The sequence below is a fragment of the Melopsittacus undulatus genome, chromosome 3, assembly GCF_012275295.1.
Source record: "Melopsittacus undulatus isolate bMelUnd1 chromosome 3, bMelUnd1.mat.Z, whole genome shotgun sequence".
Classification (NCBI taxonomy): domain Eukaryota; kingdom Metazoa; phylum Chordata; class Aves; order Psittaciformes; family Psittaculidae; genus Melopsittacus; species Melopsittacus undulatus.
This window is the reverse complement of record NC_047529.1, coordinates 12374341-12391631: the sequence shown is the minus strand read 5'-3', so window position 1 is coordinate 12391631 and position 17291 is coordinate 12374341. Positions and strand designations below refer to the sequence as shown.

Genomic DNA, 17291 nt, shown 5'->3' with positions numbered 1-17291 from the left:
AGTGATATAATTTCTCATTTGAAAGGGAACAGAATGATCTGTCACAAACCAGCAGCAGCGTGTACTCGGCAAGCTGCTGCAAGGATCCTGTGATCTTTGTTGCAGTTTAAGCCTTATTAAGAGTTGGGTGCAGTAACACAAGTAAATTTAGTTTTAAAGCTTTTTTACCAGGATATGACCTTCTTAGCTTGTATTAATCGGCAAGGTGCAGTGAGCACTAATGGCACTGTGCAAATAAAGCTGCATTGGTCTTTCTCTTAGTGTGGAATATATGTAGATAGGTTATCTTTTAGGTGACTGATACAAAATTGTAGTGCAACTTCTAGCTTGATTTCTTGAAAGAACAAAGTCTTCTTTTTTTTGTTTTTTTCTTTTTTTTTCTTCCATCTCTTCCCTATCTCTCCAGCCAGCTTGATGGGTGGAGACTGTTAAGATACTGAGTTTTAACTAAGGAAAAATGGAGGTAACAAGCTAGGAGTGCTTCAGACTGATGCAAAGGTCAGTCGAGACAGGCTTAAGTGCATGGTCCGCAAGATGAAGCAGCTTCAGCTAAAGTTGTGCGTGTTAAGACACCAAGGTCTCCTGTGATGAATCACATATGAAATCAAATGTGATCATACCCTAGTGCTTATTGAGGGACTTCTCAAAACATTTGTGTGCTTTTGGTCTGAATTGTTAGAAATAAGGATAATTTCATAGAATCATAGAATGGTTTGGGTTGGAAGGGACCTTAACACTCATCTAGTTCCAGCCCCCCCTGCTACAGGCAGGGACACCTTCCACTAGACCAGGTTCCTCAAAACCCCATCCATCCTGGCCTTTAACACTGCCAGGGATGTGGCGGCCTTTAACACTGCCAGGGATGTGGCAGCCACAACTTCTCTGGGCAACCTCTGCCAGGGCCTCACCACCCTCATAGTAAAGAATTTTTTTCCTAATATTTAATCTAAATCTCCCCTCTGTCAGTTTAAAGCTTATTCCCCCTTGTCCTGTCTCTACACGCCCTTGTAAAAAGTCCTACAGATTTCTTGTAGGCCCCCTTTAGGCACTGGAAGCATATGTTTTGGGCCTCAGAGCTGGACCCAGTACTGCAGGTGGGGTCTCATGAGAGCAGAGCGGACGGGAAGAATCCTCTCCCTTAACCTTCTGGTCACACTGCTGGTGGTACAGCCCAGGATACAGTTGGTTTCCGTGCTGGGAGTGCACATTGCTGGGTAATGTTGAGCGTCTTGTGCGCCAGCACCCCCACATCCTTCTCATTCCATTTTCTGCCCAGCCTGTATTTTGCTTAGGATTGCCCCAGCCCAAGTGTCGGCCTTGTTGGACTTTCATGAAGTTTTCACTTCATGTTGGACTTCATGAAGTTTTCACTGGCCCACCTCTCAAACTTGTCAAGGTCCCTCTAAATGGCATCCCTTCCCTCCATTGTGGTGACTGCACCGCGCAGCTTGGTGTCACTGCAAGCTTGCTGAGGGTGCGCTCAATCCCAATGTCCGTATTGCCAACAAAGTTATTGAACAGGATTGGTCCCAACACCAACCCCTGAGGAGCACCACTCACTGGTCCCCAGTTGGACATTGAACTGTTGACCCCTACTCACTTGAGTATGACCATCCAATGAATTCCTTATCCACTGAGTGGCCCATATATCAAATCCCTGTCTCTTCAGTTTAGAGACAGGGGGTCATGTGGGACAGTATCAGATGCCTTGCACAAATCCAGGTAGATGACACCAGTTTCTCTTCCGTTATCCACCAGTGCTGTAATCCTGTTACACCAAATTTGTCAGGCACAATTTTCCTTCACTGAAGCTATGTTGGCTGTTACCAGTGACTCCCTTATTGTCTATTGCCTTAGCGTAGTTTCCAGGAGGATCTGCTTCATGATCTTAGCAGGCACTGAGGTGAGGCTGACGGACCTATGGTTTGCCAGTCTTCCTTTTCTTCCTTTTTTAAAAAAGGGGGGGGGGTGTTATGTGTCCCTTTTTTTAGTCTGGGAATCTCCCTGGACTGCCATGACTATTGCAAATAGGATGGATAGAAGCTTAGCCACTTCATCCACCAGTTCCCTCAGCACTTGTAGGTGCATCTCATAAGGTCCTGTGGTCTTCTATAGCTTCACGTTCCTTAGATGGTGCCCAGCCTGATCCTCTCCTACAGCAGGGGATTCTTCATTCTCGCAGTCCCAGCCTTTGCCTTCTGCAACTTGGGCAGTGTGGCTGGAGCACTTGCCAGTGAGGTTGGAGGCAAAAAATGTCATTGAATACCTCAGCCTTCTCTGTGGCCTGGGTAACCAGGTCTCCTGTTTCCTTCCAGAGGGGCACTGTTTTTCCTTGTCTTCCTTTTATCCCCAGTGTACCCACAGAAGTTTTTCTTGTTGCCCTTGATGCCAGATTTAATTGTATCACGGCTTTAGCTTTCCTAACCTGATCCCTGGCTGCTTGGACAGTTTCTCTGTATTTGTCCCAGGCTGCCTGTCCTTGTTTACATCCTTTGTAGGCCTCCTTTTTGTGTTGGAGATCCTTGTTCATTCGCATGGGCATTCTAGTGGTTTTGCTTGACTTCCTTTTTGTTTGGTTGCATTGCTCTTGAGCTTGGAGTAGGTGATCCTTGAATATTAACCAGCTTTCTTGAGCCCCTCTTCCCTCCGGGGCTTTATTGCATAGTAGTCCATCAAGCAGATCCCTCAAGAGGCCAAAGGCTGCTCTCCTGAAGTCCAGGGTAGCATGTTTGCTGTGCTACCTCCTCACTGCCCTAAGGGATCTTGAACTCTACCATTTCATGGTCACTGCAGCCAAGGCTTCTGTCCAGCTTCACATTCCTTGTTGAAGAGGACAATGTTCAACATAGCACCTCTCCTTGTTGGTTCCTCTACTGTTTGTAGAAGCAGTTTCCAGGAGCCTCCTGGATTGTTTGTGCCCTCCTATGTTGTCCCTCTAACCAGTATTGGAGTGGTTGAAGTTCCCCAAAGGGATCGGGGCTTGTGCGTGTGAGGCTGCTTGTATGTGACTATAGCGAGCCTCATTCTTTCGGTCTTCCTGGTCAGGTGGACTATAATGTCACATGTCCCTGCCCTCTTTTCAGTCCTGATCTGATCCTGAGCTCTTGGTCAGCTCCTTTTCATCCTCAAGAAGAGCTCTCTGCACTGGTCATTCACATAGAGGGTGACACAACCCCCCCCCCCCCATCTCCTCTGCCTTTCCTTCCTGAAAAGCCTGTATCCTTCTGTTCCAGTACTTCCAATATATAACCAGAGGAGTCATCCAGCCATGTCTCTGTGATGCAGATAAGATGATAGCCCTGCAGGTGTGTGCATGTCTCTCCTCTTGTTTATTCCCCATGCTGTGTGCACTTGCATAGACATTTCAGTTGGGGCTACTGCTGAAGCTGACTTACAGACTGGAGTTGCTGTAATTCTTTCGTGCTGCTCTTCAGGTGCTTTCCTGTCCTCTCTAGGTTCTAGTCATATCTTGCTGGCACCGGTATCAGACTGTTAAGAGAGGGCTGGATTGAGGTTCCCCCTGCCCAGCAACTTTAGTTTAAAACCTTCATCAGGTTGGCAAGCCTGTGACTGAAGATGCTTTTCCCAACAGCTTCCAGTAGACCAGGTTTCTCATAGTCCCATGATCTAAACTGAACTCCTGCCTGTGACGCCAATCCTCTAACAGTTTGTTGATTCATCAGGTTTGACTGGTGCTTTCACACTGCTTCCCTGTGGGAAGTGGTTTTGGACCAATGTGGAAAAAAGTATTATTGTATAAATGCTTAATGGAGCATATTGTTAAATAATGTAACAGATTCTTTTGCAAAAGTGAAAAGCTACAGTCCACTGACTTAGCTGGGAAGTTTGATTCAGAATTACAAAACTGTATCCTGCAGTGTACTGAAGCCCAAAGCAAGGCCTGGAGCTTTGATTTCTTGAGTGGTGAGTGGATGCATAGGCATATTCTGGAATGAAAAACACCAGGGGAAAGCTGTTCAGGTTTTGCTTAGCCTCTCTGGTAGAGGTGTATGTGGATGACAAAGCAAACAAACAGAAAAGCTGCCACTCCAAACAAAAACCCTAAACCACCTACCTGTGGCTCACTTGGGTACCTGTGATCATCTGAGTTTCTGTCTGCTCATCTCATTTACTTTGCCATGTCTGATCCAAATAGCAGAGTTGAATGGTGCGCACTTAGCATCTGGAAAAATGCTGAGAGCTGCATGATTGCCTTTCCCTCTTGGTACGGTTTGCCTTTCATGCTGCTAGACATGAGGAGCGTGTGCAGGTTTTTTTCCCCAACCCCATTTATAAATAAGCAGTTTCACTCGTATTTCTATTCTGTATAGCCCTTGGATGCTCATGCTGTTTCTTGAGATGTGAAAGGATGTGTCTTGAGCTATTCTGTGAAGACTGCCAGTGCAGAGTCAGCAAGGTAGAGACCATAGGCTAATGAACTGAGAAGTCTCCCCTTTGGCCTTCTCAAAGAGCACACTTTCCTGGCTGGTGAAGTTCCCTGGGCAGTAGGAGGCAAATTAATTAAATGTCTTTCTGTTCTGCCAGCAAACTGTGTTCTCACCTGTGAAAGAAAGGTTTTTCTCTAAGCCCCCATATCAGTTAAACTATTGTCTGCCTGTTGCAGAATTTCAGTGTATATAAACCTATTACAGTGAAACTTCCTGATGGTGCCTGTTCGTGCTCCTAACTTGCCCAGTACATAAACTGTGTTTCTGGGTTAAATGTGATCATAAAATGGCTGGATTCTTCTGCATGAGCCACTGCTCCATGTGCTGCCCGTCCTTGAGAACTGAAGACCATGTTACAGTCAGAAATGTTAGCTGCAAACTGTTCTTAATTCTCTGGTAGCCTTTCCCAAAGTGGGAAAAATGCCAATATATTTTTAATATGGATGGGTTGATTGACATGTATCAAACTCTCCGTGTGACCTTTTCTCTTGAAGCTGAATTAACTTAGGAAAAAGTATTTTGTAACTGTGACAGTTACGGATTTTGGAACTTCTGGTCTTTGCCTGGACTCTTTGACTTCTGCAAGTTGGTATTGGGAGTTTTGTGCCAGCCTCTGTTTAGCGCAGGGGTTTAGGTGTTTAGCTGGCTTCAGCAGTTGATCTGTTTGTGAGTGGGAAGGGAGGGAATTAAGTCAAGATCAGATTTATTTTGCTTTCTCATGGAGATTTAATGGTTTCTGGAGTTAAAATACAGCTATTTACAGCTGTGCTTGAGTTAGGTTCTCTCAACTGTGAGTGCAAAGTGAATCAATGGACAAAGCTGAGCTGTTCTCATTAGCTGTGAGTGCTTGGGATTGGAAGGCTGTGCACATACACTCTTCAGTGGTTGAAGAATTGTGCAACCACTGGCATACAGTAGACTTGAATGAGATTTATTTGTGGATGAACCTTGAAACACAGCAGTGTTTCATTGCGTTTTAATATTCTGTGTAGTGATGTCATTCTGCTCTGAAGAAAAAACAGAGAACAATGTGGAAGTCTGATAAAACGTATAATGTCAAAAAAAACCCCTCTCATATTTGGTTTTAAATAAGTTTCTCCTCTTGTTTTGTAGACTTCTGCATGCTGGATAGGTGGAAACACTGAGCCATTGACTGGGTTTACATGGAGAGGTGGATGTGAACGGGAAACAACTGGCATACAGATTTGGAGTGAAGTATTTGTAATTGATAAACCGAATGGAACAAAGGTAAGTGCTTGACTTAAATAGGTATATGTAATGATTTTTGTATCTGTGTGTATACCTTTAATGCCGTGGGTTTCATGGAGGGAGTTCAAACATCAGCTACTTTCGCTTGCATTTAGTAGCTGCATAACGTATTTGGAAACCTTGTATCAGTGCAAGTATGAACTTTCCTGTAGGGTTGTAAGATTCGATCTCCAACAATGGTCCCATTCTGAGAGTGCTTTGTTTTGGCAAAGTGTACTGTGCCCAGGCTGATGGGTGGGTTATCCTGTGGATATTGTAAAACTGTAATGGCTATAAATCCCATATATAGGCAAATGCTGTGGTAAGAACAGCTCTATAACAAACACTGGTTTTTGAGAGGTGAGAATGTGTTCTAGCTTGTATAGCTGTGTTGTAGTGAAATGTAATGCACAGCTATAGGTACTGGAAACAGCTTTGGTGTGTGGAAGCTGGTTCTTCCATATAGTTTAACAGGTAGTCTGTATAGAGAGGACTAAATCTTAACAGTGGGATAAAAGGCACTGACTGTTGTAATCAGAGCTAGTGCATCTTTTTTAACTCTTTATAAAGTCAGTTTAACTTCAAAATTTGGTTGTAGGTGTTTCTCTTCATGCTAAAATAAAGTGTTAATGTTGTTAATAAATATTTACTCCACAATACTGATGGTGTATCTTGAGCTCTTCTTGTGCTCCTGAACTATAAGCTCTAGATTATTTAACTTTCATATACCCTTTATGTTTGCAAAGGAATAAACTGATGGCAAATTAACATGGGACACTAATCTTAAATAGATAGTGACTTAGGAGCATGCAGGAAGTTTTATCAAATTTCATAGCTAACCGAACTGTTCTCTAGCTAAAAAGCGTTTGTGAGGATCTGTTTGTGCTCTGGGGACAAATCACTCACTTGCTCTTGCTTATCAGTCATCCATAGCTGACAGAGAAGGCAATTGTAGTACATCTCAAAGGTGGGAATTGGACAGATTAACTCTTATCATTAAGGTCACATCATTCCTTGTAATTCTAACAGACATTATCAATTATCTTGTTTTCTTCTGAAAATTATCACTTAAAGATAGTTATTTTTAAAAGCAACCATCTCACTTTTAGCTTTAATGAACTGTTCTGGATTGTCAGCTGAGGCTGAAGTCTTTCCAGTGAGTAAGAGCTGTCTGTTACTCTACAACTGTACTTACTCTGGGCTGACGGAGGCTGTTTCTGTGGGAGAGGGTAACCGGTACAGCAAGGCCAAAGACTTAAGGCTGATGATAGAGCACTCTAGTTGTTGCTTACTCAGCTGCAGGTGTATATAGGAAGTGGTAGGGAACTGACTAAGTTTTAGTAAGTAGGTGTAGGAGCAGAGACTTGCTCTGCTTGCAGTTGAATTTATTCCAGTGGCCTGGCATTTGAAAGTGTTAATAGTTTGGTTAACTATTGTTGCTGTTTAAAACTCTCCAGGTTGCTGTACTGCTTATGGATACCCAAGGTGCCTTTGATAGCCAATCCACTATCAAAGACTGTGCGACGGTTTTTGCTCTGAGCACCATGACGAGTTCTGTCCAGGTGAGAATACCTGTGCTGGCAAATAATGGCAGCTATAGGAACCCTCTGTCCTGAGCATGCAAAGAATATATCTCTCTAGCCATGCTTGCAAAGTTCACCTGCGTATCTTCCTCCATCTATCATTTAAGCTTTCATACGTAATGTCTTATTTTCAGTGTTGTATGCTAGATCAAATTTCTCTGTGGAATCAAGGTTATTTAAGGCCAAGCTGAGCTAAATTGCTGAATTGCTGACTGAACTAGGAAATCCCCCAAAAAGTTGTCAAAGTAGCAACTGCTTCTGTACAGATGTGTCGCAGAATCTTTTTTAAGACGTTAGATACAGTTTGGGGTGAAATTACACTGTCATCAGCTAAACTTACAATTGCTAATGTGGTTAAACTTCTGACAGTGCTCTTGTGCTGTGCCCAGGACTTTAAGCTTGCGCCTTAAATATGCCAAAAGCAAGCAGGTTTTTAAGGGGTAACAAGTGATCTGCATAAATGTTACAATGTGAAATTAACAGAAATATGTAGAACACTACTTCTGCCCTGTGAGGTTGGTTTTGATGTTTTTTAGTTTTGTTTTGCTTTTTCCTTTGTTCTGTTCCTGTATTTAGGATAAGTTGTAGGTTATTGATGCATCTTTGAGTTTACTGCTGTATTGTATTTGTGCTATTGAAACAGTCATGAGCTCCCCAGATAAAATTAGATTTCTCTGGGAATATTTGGAAGTGAAAAACAACTCTGGAGCACTGACTACCCAGTCATTTCTGTGTCAGAGATGCAGCTGCTGGATCACTGAATCTTAGAGCATTTGGACTTGAGGATGGCAAATTGACTGTTTTCAGTCCTCCTGTCTCACACTTGTGCGGTGATTTGAAGCATTCAGAAGTCTTCTCTGATCCCTTTATAGCTTGCTTCCCTGGAAAGAAGCTGTTGTAAGACAGATTAGGGTAGTCAGCAGTGGTTTTGTTCCTAGCACTTTGTATAAGAAAATGATTTTTGTTTGAGATGTGTTCTATGACACCTTTCTAGTTGTTAACTTGTGGGTAGTTAGGCTTTTCCTGGAGGGAGTTGAAACAACCAAGATACCTAAAAGAGACTACATGAATGTAAGATGTTTTCATGTTACACTGTAATTCTTTTACTGTCTCTTACAGGTGTATAACTTGTCCCAGAATATTCAGGAAGATGACCTTCAACATTTGCAGGTAAGAATATGCTGAATTTATATTAAGCTGCTTCTGAAGTGATAGCCTTGACACTGTTCTTGAAATTGCTACTCATGTAACTGTGATCTGGGAGCTGCCTGCTGCTTCATATAAACTGCTGAAGCTGACCTGATGCTAAAACTAGTATTTCCTCTAACAACATTATTTGCATCAACTCCATGGTGGTGTGGTGCTTCTGCTGTGCAAGCGCAGTGATAAAGCAGTATAGGCTTCTGATCTGGCTAAATCTTTTATCTTTCTAAAGTCTGTTGTCTCTATGCAAGTTCTGAAATTCCTAAAAGGATAAGGAAGGAAAATAATTTATGAAGTACTTAATGAGAAAATTCCAGTGTTTCTGCTCATTTCCTAAAATGGGAAAATGGATGGCATTTCTATTTGTTTCTAAAGAAACATTAGAGTTTGTGTCTGGGCAGAAAGAGTATCTTCTACACAGAAGCTTTCTCTAGTTTTTAAACTGAAAAACTTCTACAGAGTTTTATTTCTGCTTAGAAACAAAATCAGGAAAGAGTTGTCCTCCCTTTAATGTGGAGGTTTCATCCTGTAATGGAATATTGTGGTCAAAGGCCACTGAATTCTGGCTTTGTGTGAAAGATGCAAGAACTTTATCTCCTTAAGTTAAAACCCGTAGCTTTAAAGGCTAGCTTGTGTATTAACAAATGCCTGCCTATGCTCAGGCCATGACCTTGTCACAGCTTAAAACTGTTTTGCATGTCTTCTGATTGAAAGGACTTGTGTCTTGGTCAGTGCTGCAAAAGATTGGCTGCCAGTACTGGAAGTAGAAGAGCACTAACTAAACATAGCCTTGTGATGCTGTTCTCAGTTAACAGAGTTATATCACTGGGCCAATGCTCCCCCACTCCTCAAAAAAGCTCAACCAAGCACTGAGGAAAAAAAAAAAGAAAAGCTTTAGCTGATTATTTGAAAGCTAGGCTTTCCTCATGGTTTTGGTCATTTGACAGCCTCAGTGCAATCTGAATATAGCTGTCCTTTTCTGTTATACTGGAGTTTGTGAATTGAGGGAAGGTGGGGAAGAGAAGGATGATAAACACTGGTTAGGGAAAACCATGGATTTAAAGTTGAGGCAAGGTGTCATGGGCTGAGGGAAGGAAATCCTGAATTTCTGTTATAATAGGATTTTCTGTTACTCTAAAGTACTGTTATTCGCTGGCTGCCTTTTCCTTCACTAGGAAGTGAATGGGGTAGGGAGTTAGGCTCAAAGGAGCCAGTTTCATGTGGGTGCTTGGCAACTTCAGAGAATCTTTTGCTATGGGTGACAAAACTTGGAAGTTAATTTGTGTTAAATTAGTCTTCTAAGTCCTCAGATGCTCTTGTGGTCAACACAAGGAACTGTCCTTTTAGCTATGAAATTTAACTGACATGTTCCAGGAGTTAATTTTAATGCAGAATAACAGTTGCCTGGTACTAGAGGATATGGTGTGCTTCCTTCATCTCAGCCTCCAGCATCTGTAAGGGGGCTAGCATGGGTCAACGCCTGAGTGTATTGGTCTCTGCTGAAACAGCCAGCACAGTCCATAATTTGTGTTCTCATGGGTTGTCTGACACACTCAGTGAAGAATGCTAGTGCTGATACTAAGACAGGGAAAGCAAGGACAGGAAGACAGAAGACACTTGCCTTTATCCTGAAAGCAAGGGACAATTATCAGTGAAGGTCATGGGCTGAAGTAGAGATCTGGAAAGTTGTCTAACTTGGCTTATGTTTTAATGTCTGGTAACACTGGCTCTAACCAAATTCCTTGAGATTTTCAGGAATAAATCTTTTGTAGGAAGTAAGGGGAAAATGTTATACAGGTTTATACCTCCTTAGCCTTGGAAACAAATGTTAGAAACTGGCTTGCTGAAAGATGCAGCCAGCTTTCCGCTGGGAATAGCCCACAGGCTACCCACTTAGTGCTATGGTGTGTTGACAGCTATGGAATAGCACTGCGAAACCAGTGGAAATAATATCTCCTTCCTGAATTTTACTGAGAATTGGTGTACTTGTTCTTGAGGCATATTGGCTATTCTTAATCCTTAATAGAATTCAAGATATAATGTTTTATTTTCTAGTGACATGGTAGAATATTTTACAGTAGGAAAATGTGGTTAACATGTTTCACCATTACACTCTTCTTTCTATCAGTTGTTTACAGAATATGGAAGACTAGCTATGGAAGAGATTTACCAAAAGCCGTTTCAGGTAAGTATATATGTTAAATCAATCTTAAGCAATTGAATATATAGAAACTAAGCTCAGGATAATTTCTGAAGAGAAATTAGTTAAGCTGAAGCTAGCCTGTTCTTTACAGGACTGGTTTTTTTTTTGTTTTTTTTTTTTCCTTCCTTGTGACCACTTTTCTTGGCAAAAACAATGGAAAAATGCTGAAGTATAGCATTGTGCCTGAGGTATAAGGCATAAAAGGAGTGAAAGTGTGAAGTGATGTGTGGATGTTAAGGAAAAATGTTTTACACTGCCTTCTTGCTTGTTACTCTGTGAGATACGGTTGGTCTTTGTGGTACATGGCTCTGAGTAAAGGTCCTGTGGCCTCTAAGAAATAGCATTAGGGGTGTGTTGTGTTTCATTTACCTGAAGCATTACTGGCTTCAGTGTTAAAAGCCTCAAAACTGCTAGCATCTCCTGTTTGCTAGACCAAGGAAGGGTTTGAGGCTGCTTCTGTTTAGTGGAGACAAAGACAGATCTTAGCCATACTGAAGTTCCTCCTTAACCTGTAAGGTTACTAGTCAACTGCTGTTAGTGGTGAGTTGTACAACTCCTGTGTCTCACAAGTTTGAGTCCCCAGTATTTGTGTGATTAGCCCAGGCAAGATGCTTTTTTGGTTTCTTTTCAGTCTTCAGCTGATGGGAGAGAGTACAGTGTAATGCCTCTAGGATTGCAACAGGGAAACAACCTTTTTGAGACATTTGGGTGCTTCCTTTTAGATAAGGAGTAAGTTGCATTTGTAGGTTTGGTGGATTTTTTTTAAACTATTTTTTGTAACCAAGCAGACACTTGCACCATAAAACTACAGCTGCTTCTTTAAAGCAGCCAGAGTTAGAATTATTTTCACTTAAAGTAATCACGTGTGATAAAGTTTTTACCTAAAGAATGATGCAAACCATTTACTGCTGCTGTTTTTCCTGTTACAGACACTAATGTTCTTAATTAGAGACTGGAGTTATCCTTATGAGCATGCATATGGCTTGGAAGGAGGAAGAAAGTTCCTAGAGAAAAGACTGCAGGTAAGTTCCCTCCAGCAGTCCTAGTGTGGTCTTTAGCTTAAGTGTCAGTTTATCATCAAGATAATGGTGCATGATGAGCTAACTCTTTATGCATAATAAAATGCATTTGTGATGTTCCCACTCGTGTGCGGGGTTCTGGGGTTTAGAATTTGACATTTTTAGGTTCAGGAATGAAAGATAAAACACGCTTCTGTGCTCTTACTGCTTTTAAGATGATATTTAATCTCAATTGCAGTACTGCAAGACTAGTAGCAGTTTAGCAGTTCTTGTTGCCTTTTTTGTTTGTTTTTTCTTCAGGTAAAGCAAAACCAACATGAAGAGCTCCAGAATGTAAGGAAGCATATACACTCCTGTTTCAGTAATCTTGGCTGTTTCCTGTTGCCCCACCCTGGTCTTAAAGTTGCAACAAATCCAAATTTTGATGGGAGGTTGAATGGTAGGAAGCTTTCCATTGTGTGTTCCTTGATTCAGATCACTGAGTTCGGTGGTTTTTTGTTGTTTTTGAAATGATGGAAGTTAAACACTGAAATGGTTGACTATTGAAATGCTTGATTGGAAAAATGTAGAGCTAAAAGGTGAAACTGTAGAATCTAGAAATTGTGTGTTCTTTTCAGTGGTTTATAGGTAAAGGAGTTAAGTAGGCAGAGGGAGTGGGTATGTTTGTGTCTAGCTGTTGCTTGTAATCTGGTAATTTGAGACATACTTAAAGGTCATTAAATAAGGATTCTAAAGATAAATAAGGATTCCAAAGGGGAGAATTCAGAAAATTAAAGACTTTTCTGAAATTAAAAGGCCTTTTTTCAAGAACTTGGTAAACCAAAGGTCAGAACTAAAATGACTTAAGCTAAAAGCTGTCGGCTTCTGCTGCTGCAAAATGAGGGGCAGTCAGGATTCCTCCAACTGCTGCTTGTCCCCCTACAGAGGGAACATACTAGAATGGCAAAGGCTAAAAAGGTGGGTTTGTGATAGCTGGATGTCAACCGCTGCTGTGCTGGGATTACCGTGTAAAATGTTGGTGTAAGTGGGGAAATGCACTTTAAATATTACAAGGTCTATGGAACCTTGTCTCAGTCTGAAGTTAAGATAAAGACAAAGTAGAACTTACTAAAGCTACACTATGTATGAAAGCTTTTAAATATCTTAAAAATGCAGTCTAGTGTTGTGACACTGGATTTTGAAGGATCAAGGGTTATCAGTGTTTCTTTAGGAAATGTAAGATTGAAAGGAAACTAACCATTTTACTTATTTCCCCCCCCTGAAATTGAATTTTATTAGATATAGATGAAGATTTTAAGAACGAACTGAGGAATTTGATACCACTACTGCTTGCCCCTGAAAATTTGGTAGAAAAAGAGATTAGTGGATCCAAGGTGACCTGTAGAGATCTTGTAGAATACTTCAAGGTAAGCAAACTCATACTAATTATTTCTGCTAATGGCTTAAAAGACAGTATTCTAATTTTAGGACATGTTCCCAGAGAAGATAAGATATCTAGGCTGACAGTCACTGATCAGCTCACATTTTCATTTCATTACTCTGACTTTTCAGAACTGGCACAAAACTTCCTAACAGTGTAGCTCTTAGCAAGCTGCTGTGGGCAAGACTGTGTTTGGGTCGGTGGATTTTTTTGTTTCCTTTATGTATGTTAGGTTTGTCTTTTTTTTTTTTTTTAAGAGCGCCTCTGCAGATTGAAAATCAGCTTTTAAACTGCTTGGTATGCAAGAAAAATTTCAGCTACTTCCCTCTGGATTTTTAACATGTCAGAAAGATGCTTTCTAAACATTTGCATGTGCAACACCACTGTATGCTCTGAAATATTTGTGTATGATACTTGCAGCTGTTAGGCTCTTGAGCTGTTTTGGTCTCATAGTGACACCAGCAGAAATGTGATAACATAATCCCTACATCACCACGAATTGGTGTGTAACCTTTTTCTGAGTGGAATGACTTAGACAGTTGGCTTGGTAGGACGAAGTGGCACATATTCGTAAAGATGTTAATTTTGCATTACTACTTTTGAGCATGTATATTAAAGGTAGAACAGAGTTGGCTGATAATAAAGAAGCTCCCTATACAAGGGAGGAATCAGAGACCAAACTCTTTAGTACATGTAAAATGAAGTGTTAAAGTGAAGTGTCTTCCGTTTTTGTAAAGGAAAGGGATTATGCGAGATGCAGAAGTCATGGCTGTTCTGACAAGCATAAAATCAACACTCTAGAGCTCATATGTTCAGTCTCTGTATTTACCTGGTTACATGCTGCTTTTTGTTTCACTTTCTTCTCTAGTAAGACCTGATTCTATACAGTATAGGGATTGAGCATCCAACAGCAGTTTAGAAAGGGCTGCACCCTAAAAACTGGGTGTCAAAACTCCTCTATTGAAAATGTCTGGGAACAGTTATGCAGGCTGGAAACACCGTGGTTATGTAACTAAAGAGGACTGCTCCCTTTGGACTGTGCATCTAAAGCTGAGATTGTGAAGTCTGAGTTGGGAACTGGAGGGGTTTTACTTGGAGGAAAGCAAGGGAGGTATCGAGGGAACAGAGTCCTGCATAACTCTATATACATTTTTGTAGGTTGTCCTACAACCTAGAGCACTGGGTATATAGGGACCCTGATAACCTTGTTCTGTCCTCCTTTATGGAGAAAAATCCTCAGGGCAAAGACTTGTAGACAAGCCAGGGTAGAGAGCAGTAATAGCATGAAGAATAACTGCCCAGTCTCTGAAGGGGTAAGAGTGGCCCTAACAAGTGGTCTAACTTGCACAGCTTGTTCCAAGTGCTGACATGGCTACTGCTGCCTGCTGTGTCCCTTGCAGTAATCTGTCCCAAAGAGCTCTGCCACAGGCTGTTTTGTGGGCTGTAGAAGAAGACATGAAGGACATTTTCTCTTCCAGACATTTTCTGTTCACCTTAAACCCTGGTGAAGGAAAGGACACCTAAGGATTGGTGGGTTGGGGCACAGAGGGATAGTCTGCTTGCTTGGCTTCCAGAAGTATTTTGGCAGCTCAGCTGTGTTTGCGTTAGTGCTTTGATCTGCTTTGTTTTCCTCCCACACTTCAAGGGAGCAAAGCACATGGGGAAATGTAAGTACTGGTTCTCCCAGCACTGGGGTGTGTTTGGACAGACCTCTTGCCAGAAAGGCTCTGTGGGACTGTCATCTTCACTCTTGTTTTGGATGAAGATTCCCTGCCTAGCAAAGACCTTCTTATGTATGTGAGGGAGCAGAAAGCTGCTGTAAAGCCTGTCACTTCTTGAGATGGTGGCCATATCTTCTTAAGCTGCTCTGCTACCCTGCTAGGCCCCAGCCTCAGATGCAAGGAAAGTAAAGGGATTAAAACACTAGGGATAACTGTAAGAATGCCAGACTTGTAATTTGTTTAATTGAATATTTTACATTATTGCAAAGAATAATATATGAGCTCTATCCTTATATCATGCCTCCTTTCCCCTCCTCCTCAAACATAAATGTTTAGGAAAAAGAAACCTTTATTTTCTTTCTCCCATTTAGGCTTATATTAAAATCTATCAAGGAGAGGAGCTACCTCATCCGAAATCTATGCTGCAGGTATTTTATTATTCTTTCAAATAATCTGATGTGTACTTTGTAAGTTCTTTGCAGCTGAAGATGATGACTGCTGCGGGTCTGAAGCTCCCACACACAGAGCTATAGTTCTTGAAGGAGCTCTGTACTTTGGAAGCCATCTGAACTGTTTAGCCTGAGTACACGTTTGTGTCTTCCCTCAGTTCTATCTACCAAATTCAGTGGGGGTATATCTGGTTACTTAGGGTTTTTTTAGCTGCTTCAATTTCTGTATTTCCTGTAACTTGCTATTTTGTCAGTATCTTTCAGACTGTATTCAGAGGGCATTTAGCATCAGATGCAGCAGATAAAATGGAGAAGGCTTATAATAATGCAATTATTGCCACTGTCTTTCAGTGTGGAGCTATTCTTGTGGGTTTGTTAGATTGAGTAACTGCATTGAGCTTACTTTTCAGTGTTGATCAAAGAGGATGTAATCAGCTTTAAAGTGATCTGAACACAACTGATTGTATAAAGCTGTGTTGAGCCCTTGAATTATTTGCGATGAAGAGCTTTCACCATAGTGTGGGCTTTAGGATCATTTTGTCTTTTATAAGACTTGGGGTTTTTTTAAGCTTCCTTTGTCACTTCATTAAGATGTGACTGTTCTGGGTGTTTTCTCATCCTTCAAGGAACCAACTCATTAGACTTTTGGGAAAGTTCAGAAAACTCATCATAATGAACCAAAGGCTGTTATAATTTCCTTTATTTAGCATGCCATAAATGTGGCTGAGAGATACAAAAGGTTACATCTTGCAGTTATTAGCTGGAGTAATTGACCCTGATGTGACACAGGTTGAAAATAGTCTTAAAGTCTTACAGATCATGACACCAAACCTGCACACGTACAATGCAAAAATGATTCAGCTTGCTGCTTTTCTCATAAGTAGAAATTAAATAGTTCAGTGATCCTTATTGCTTATTAATAATGGAGCATTCAGAAGAGATTGTTGCTGATGAAAAGCCTGTACAAGAACATGGGAATGTATCTGCAGTTGTACTAGAAAGCTGAAGAAAACATTCTCCTAGTCAGTAATTTGCTTTAATGCATATCACCAACCTTGACTTTTTTCTGTGGGGCAGTTTCCTGGCCAGCTGAAACTTTGGGGGCTGTGGGGGTATGTTGGGCAGCATACTACACACACGCAACTAGCTGGTAATGCTGTGATGATACATGGTGCTCAATGTTTTCTAGGCAACAGCTGAGGCGAACAATCTTGCTGCTGTGGCAGGAGCAAAAGACTTGTACAGTAAAGGCATGGAGCAGGTATGATGACACAATATTTTCTAACTGTCTACATGGAAATACAGGCCTTCAGTTTTAATGCTGTACTTGGTGCTTGTTTTTGGGCATGTTAATGGAGAAAAGTAGTTTAGGGCCAGTATTTGTGTGTTTTCTACACTCTGCTCTGAGGTTAGATGTCTGATGCAGCAAAACCAGGATTCTTTGAGTCAGAAATTGCTGGGAGGTAGGGAATGTTTGTAAGGTACCACCTGTTAGTTCCCCCTGCTGTTCTTGACATCTTAAAATCCTGTGACTTGAAGTGGGCAAACAGCTGAGGAGACATTTGGTGGGGCAGGGTCGTGCAAGGGTAAAGTTCTAATATTATAGTGTCATGCTTCTGAACTGTGGTCAATCATTAGCTGTAAAATACAAGGATTAAAATGATTCTAAAGTTTTTAAAAAGCCCTTGAAATACAAGAATTATTGTGTCTGAAAAAAAGCTGCTTATGTAATTTCCTACTTGCTGCTTCTCTTGAAGACAGTGACTTGCAGCACTCCAAGCTGAATGCCTGAATGGACTTCATGCTTCAGGGTAGTGTTATGCAAGGTTTTATAATAGGAACTTCTGAAAACAATTGTATGTCTCGTAAAGCTTTAACAGGGCTATGCTTATTGTGTAACTCTACAATCAGAGAAGACCGGTAGGTGTGATAATGTGCTACAAACATACCACGCTAGTATATAGGCTATTTCTGGTCTTAATTGTTGAAGTAGCTTT

The 17291-nt window shown here is 41.3% G+C and overlaps 1 protein-coding gene across 3 annotated transcripts in view; it reads left to right on the top strand.

Annotated features, from left to right (window-relative positions):
- ATL2 (atlastin GTPase 2) overlaps positions 1–17291 on the top strand; it is a 44674-nt gene that overhangs the window by 21534 nt on the left and 5849 nt on the right. For all 3 annotated transcript variants that reach the window (XM_031047514.2, XM_005147405.3, XM_034060398.1), the window contains exons 3-11: positions 5562–5696; positions 7154–7258; positions 8399–8449; positions 10611–10667; positions 11615–11707; positions 12005–12143; positions 12983–13110; positions 15217–15273; positions 16484–16555. In XM_031047514.2, the coding sequence (XP_030903374.2) occupies positions 5562–5696; positions 7154–7258; positions 8399–8449; positions 10611–10667; positions 11615–11707; positions 12005–12143; positions 12983–13110; positions 15217–15273; positions 16484–16555 (837 nt within the window). The remainder of the gene's footprint in view (positions 1–5561; positions 5697–7153; positions 7259–8398; positions 8450–10610; positions 10668–11614; positions 11708–12004; positions 12144–12982; positions 13111–15216; positions 15274–16483; positions 16556–17291) is intronic.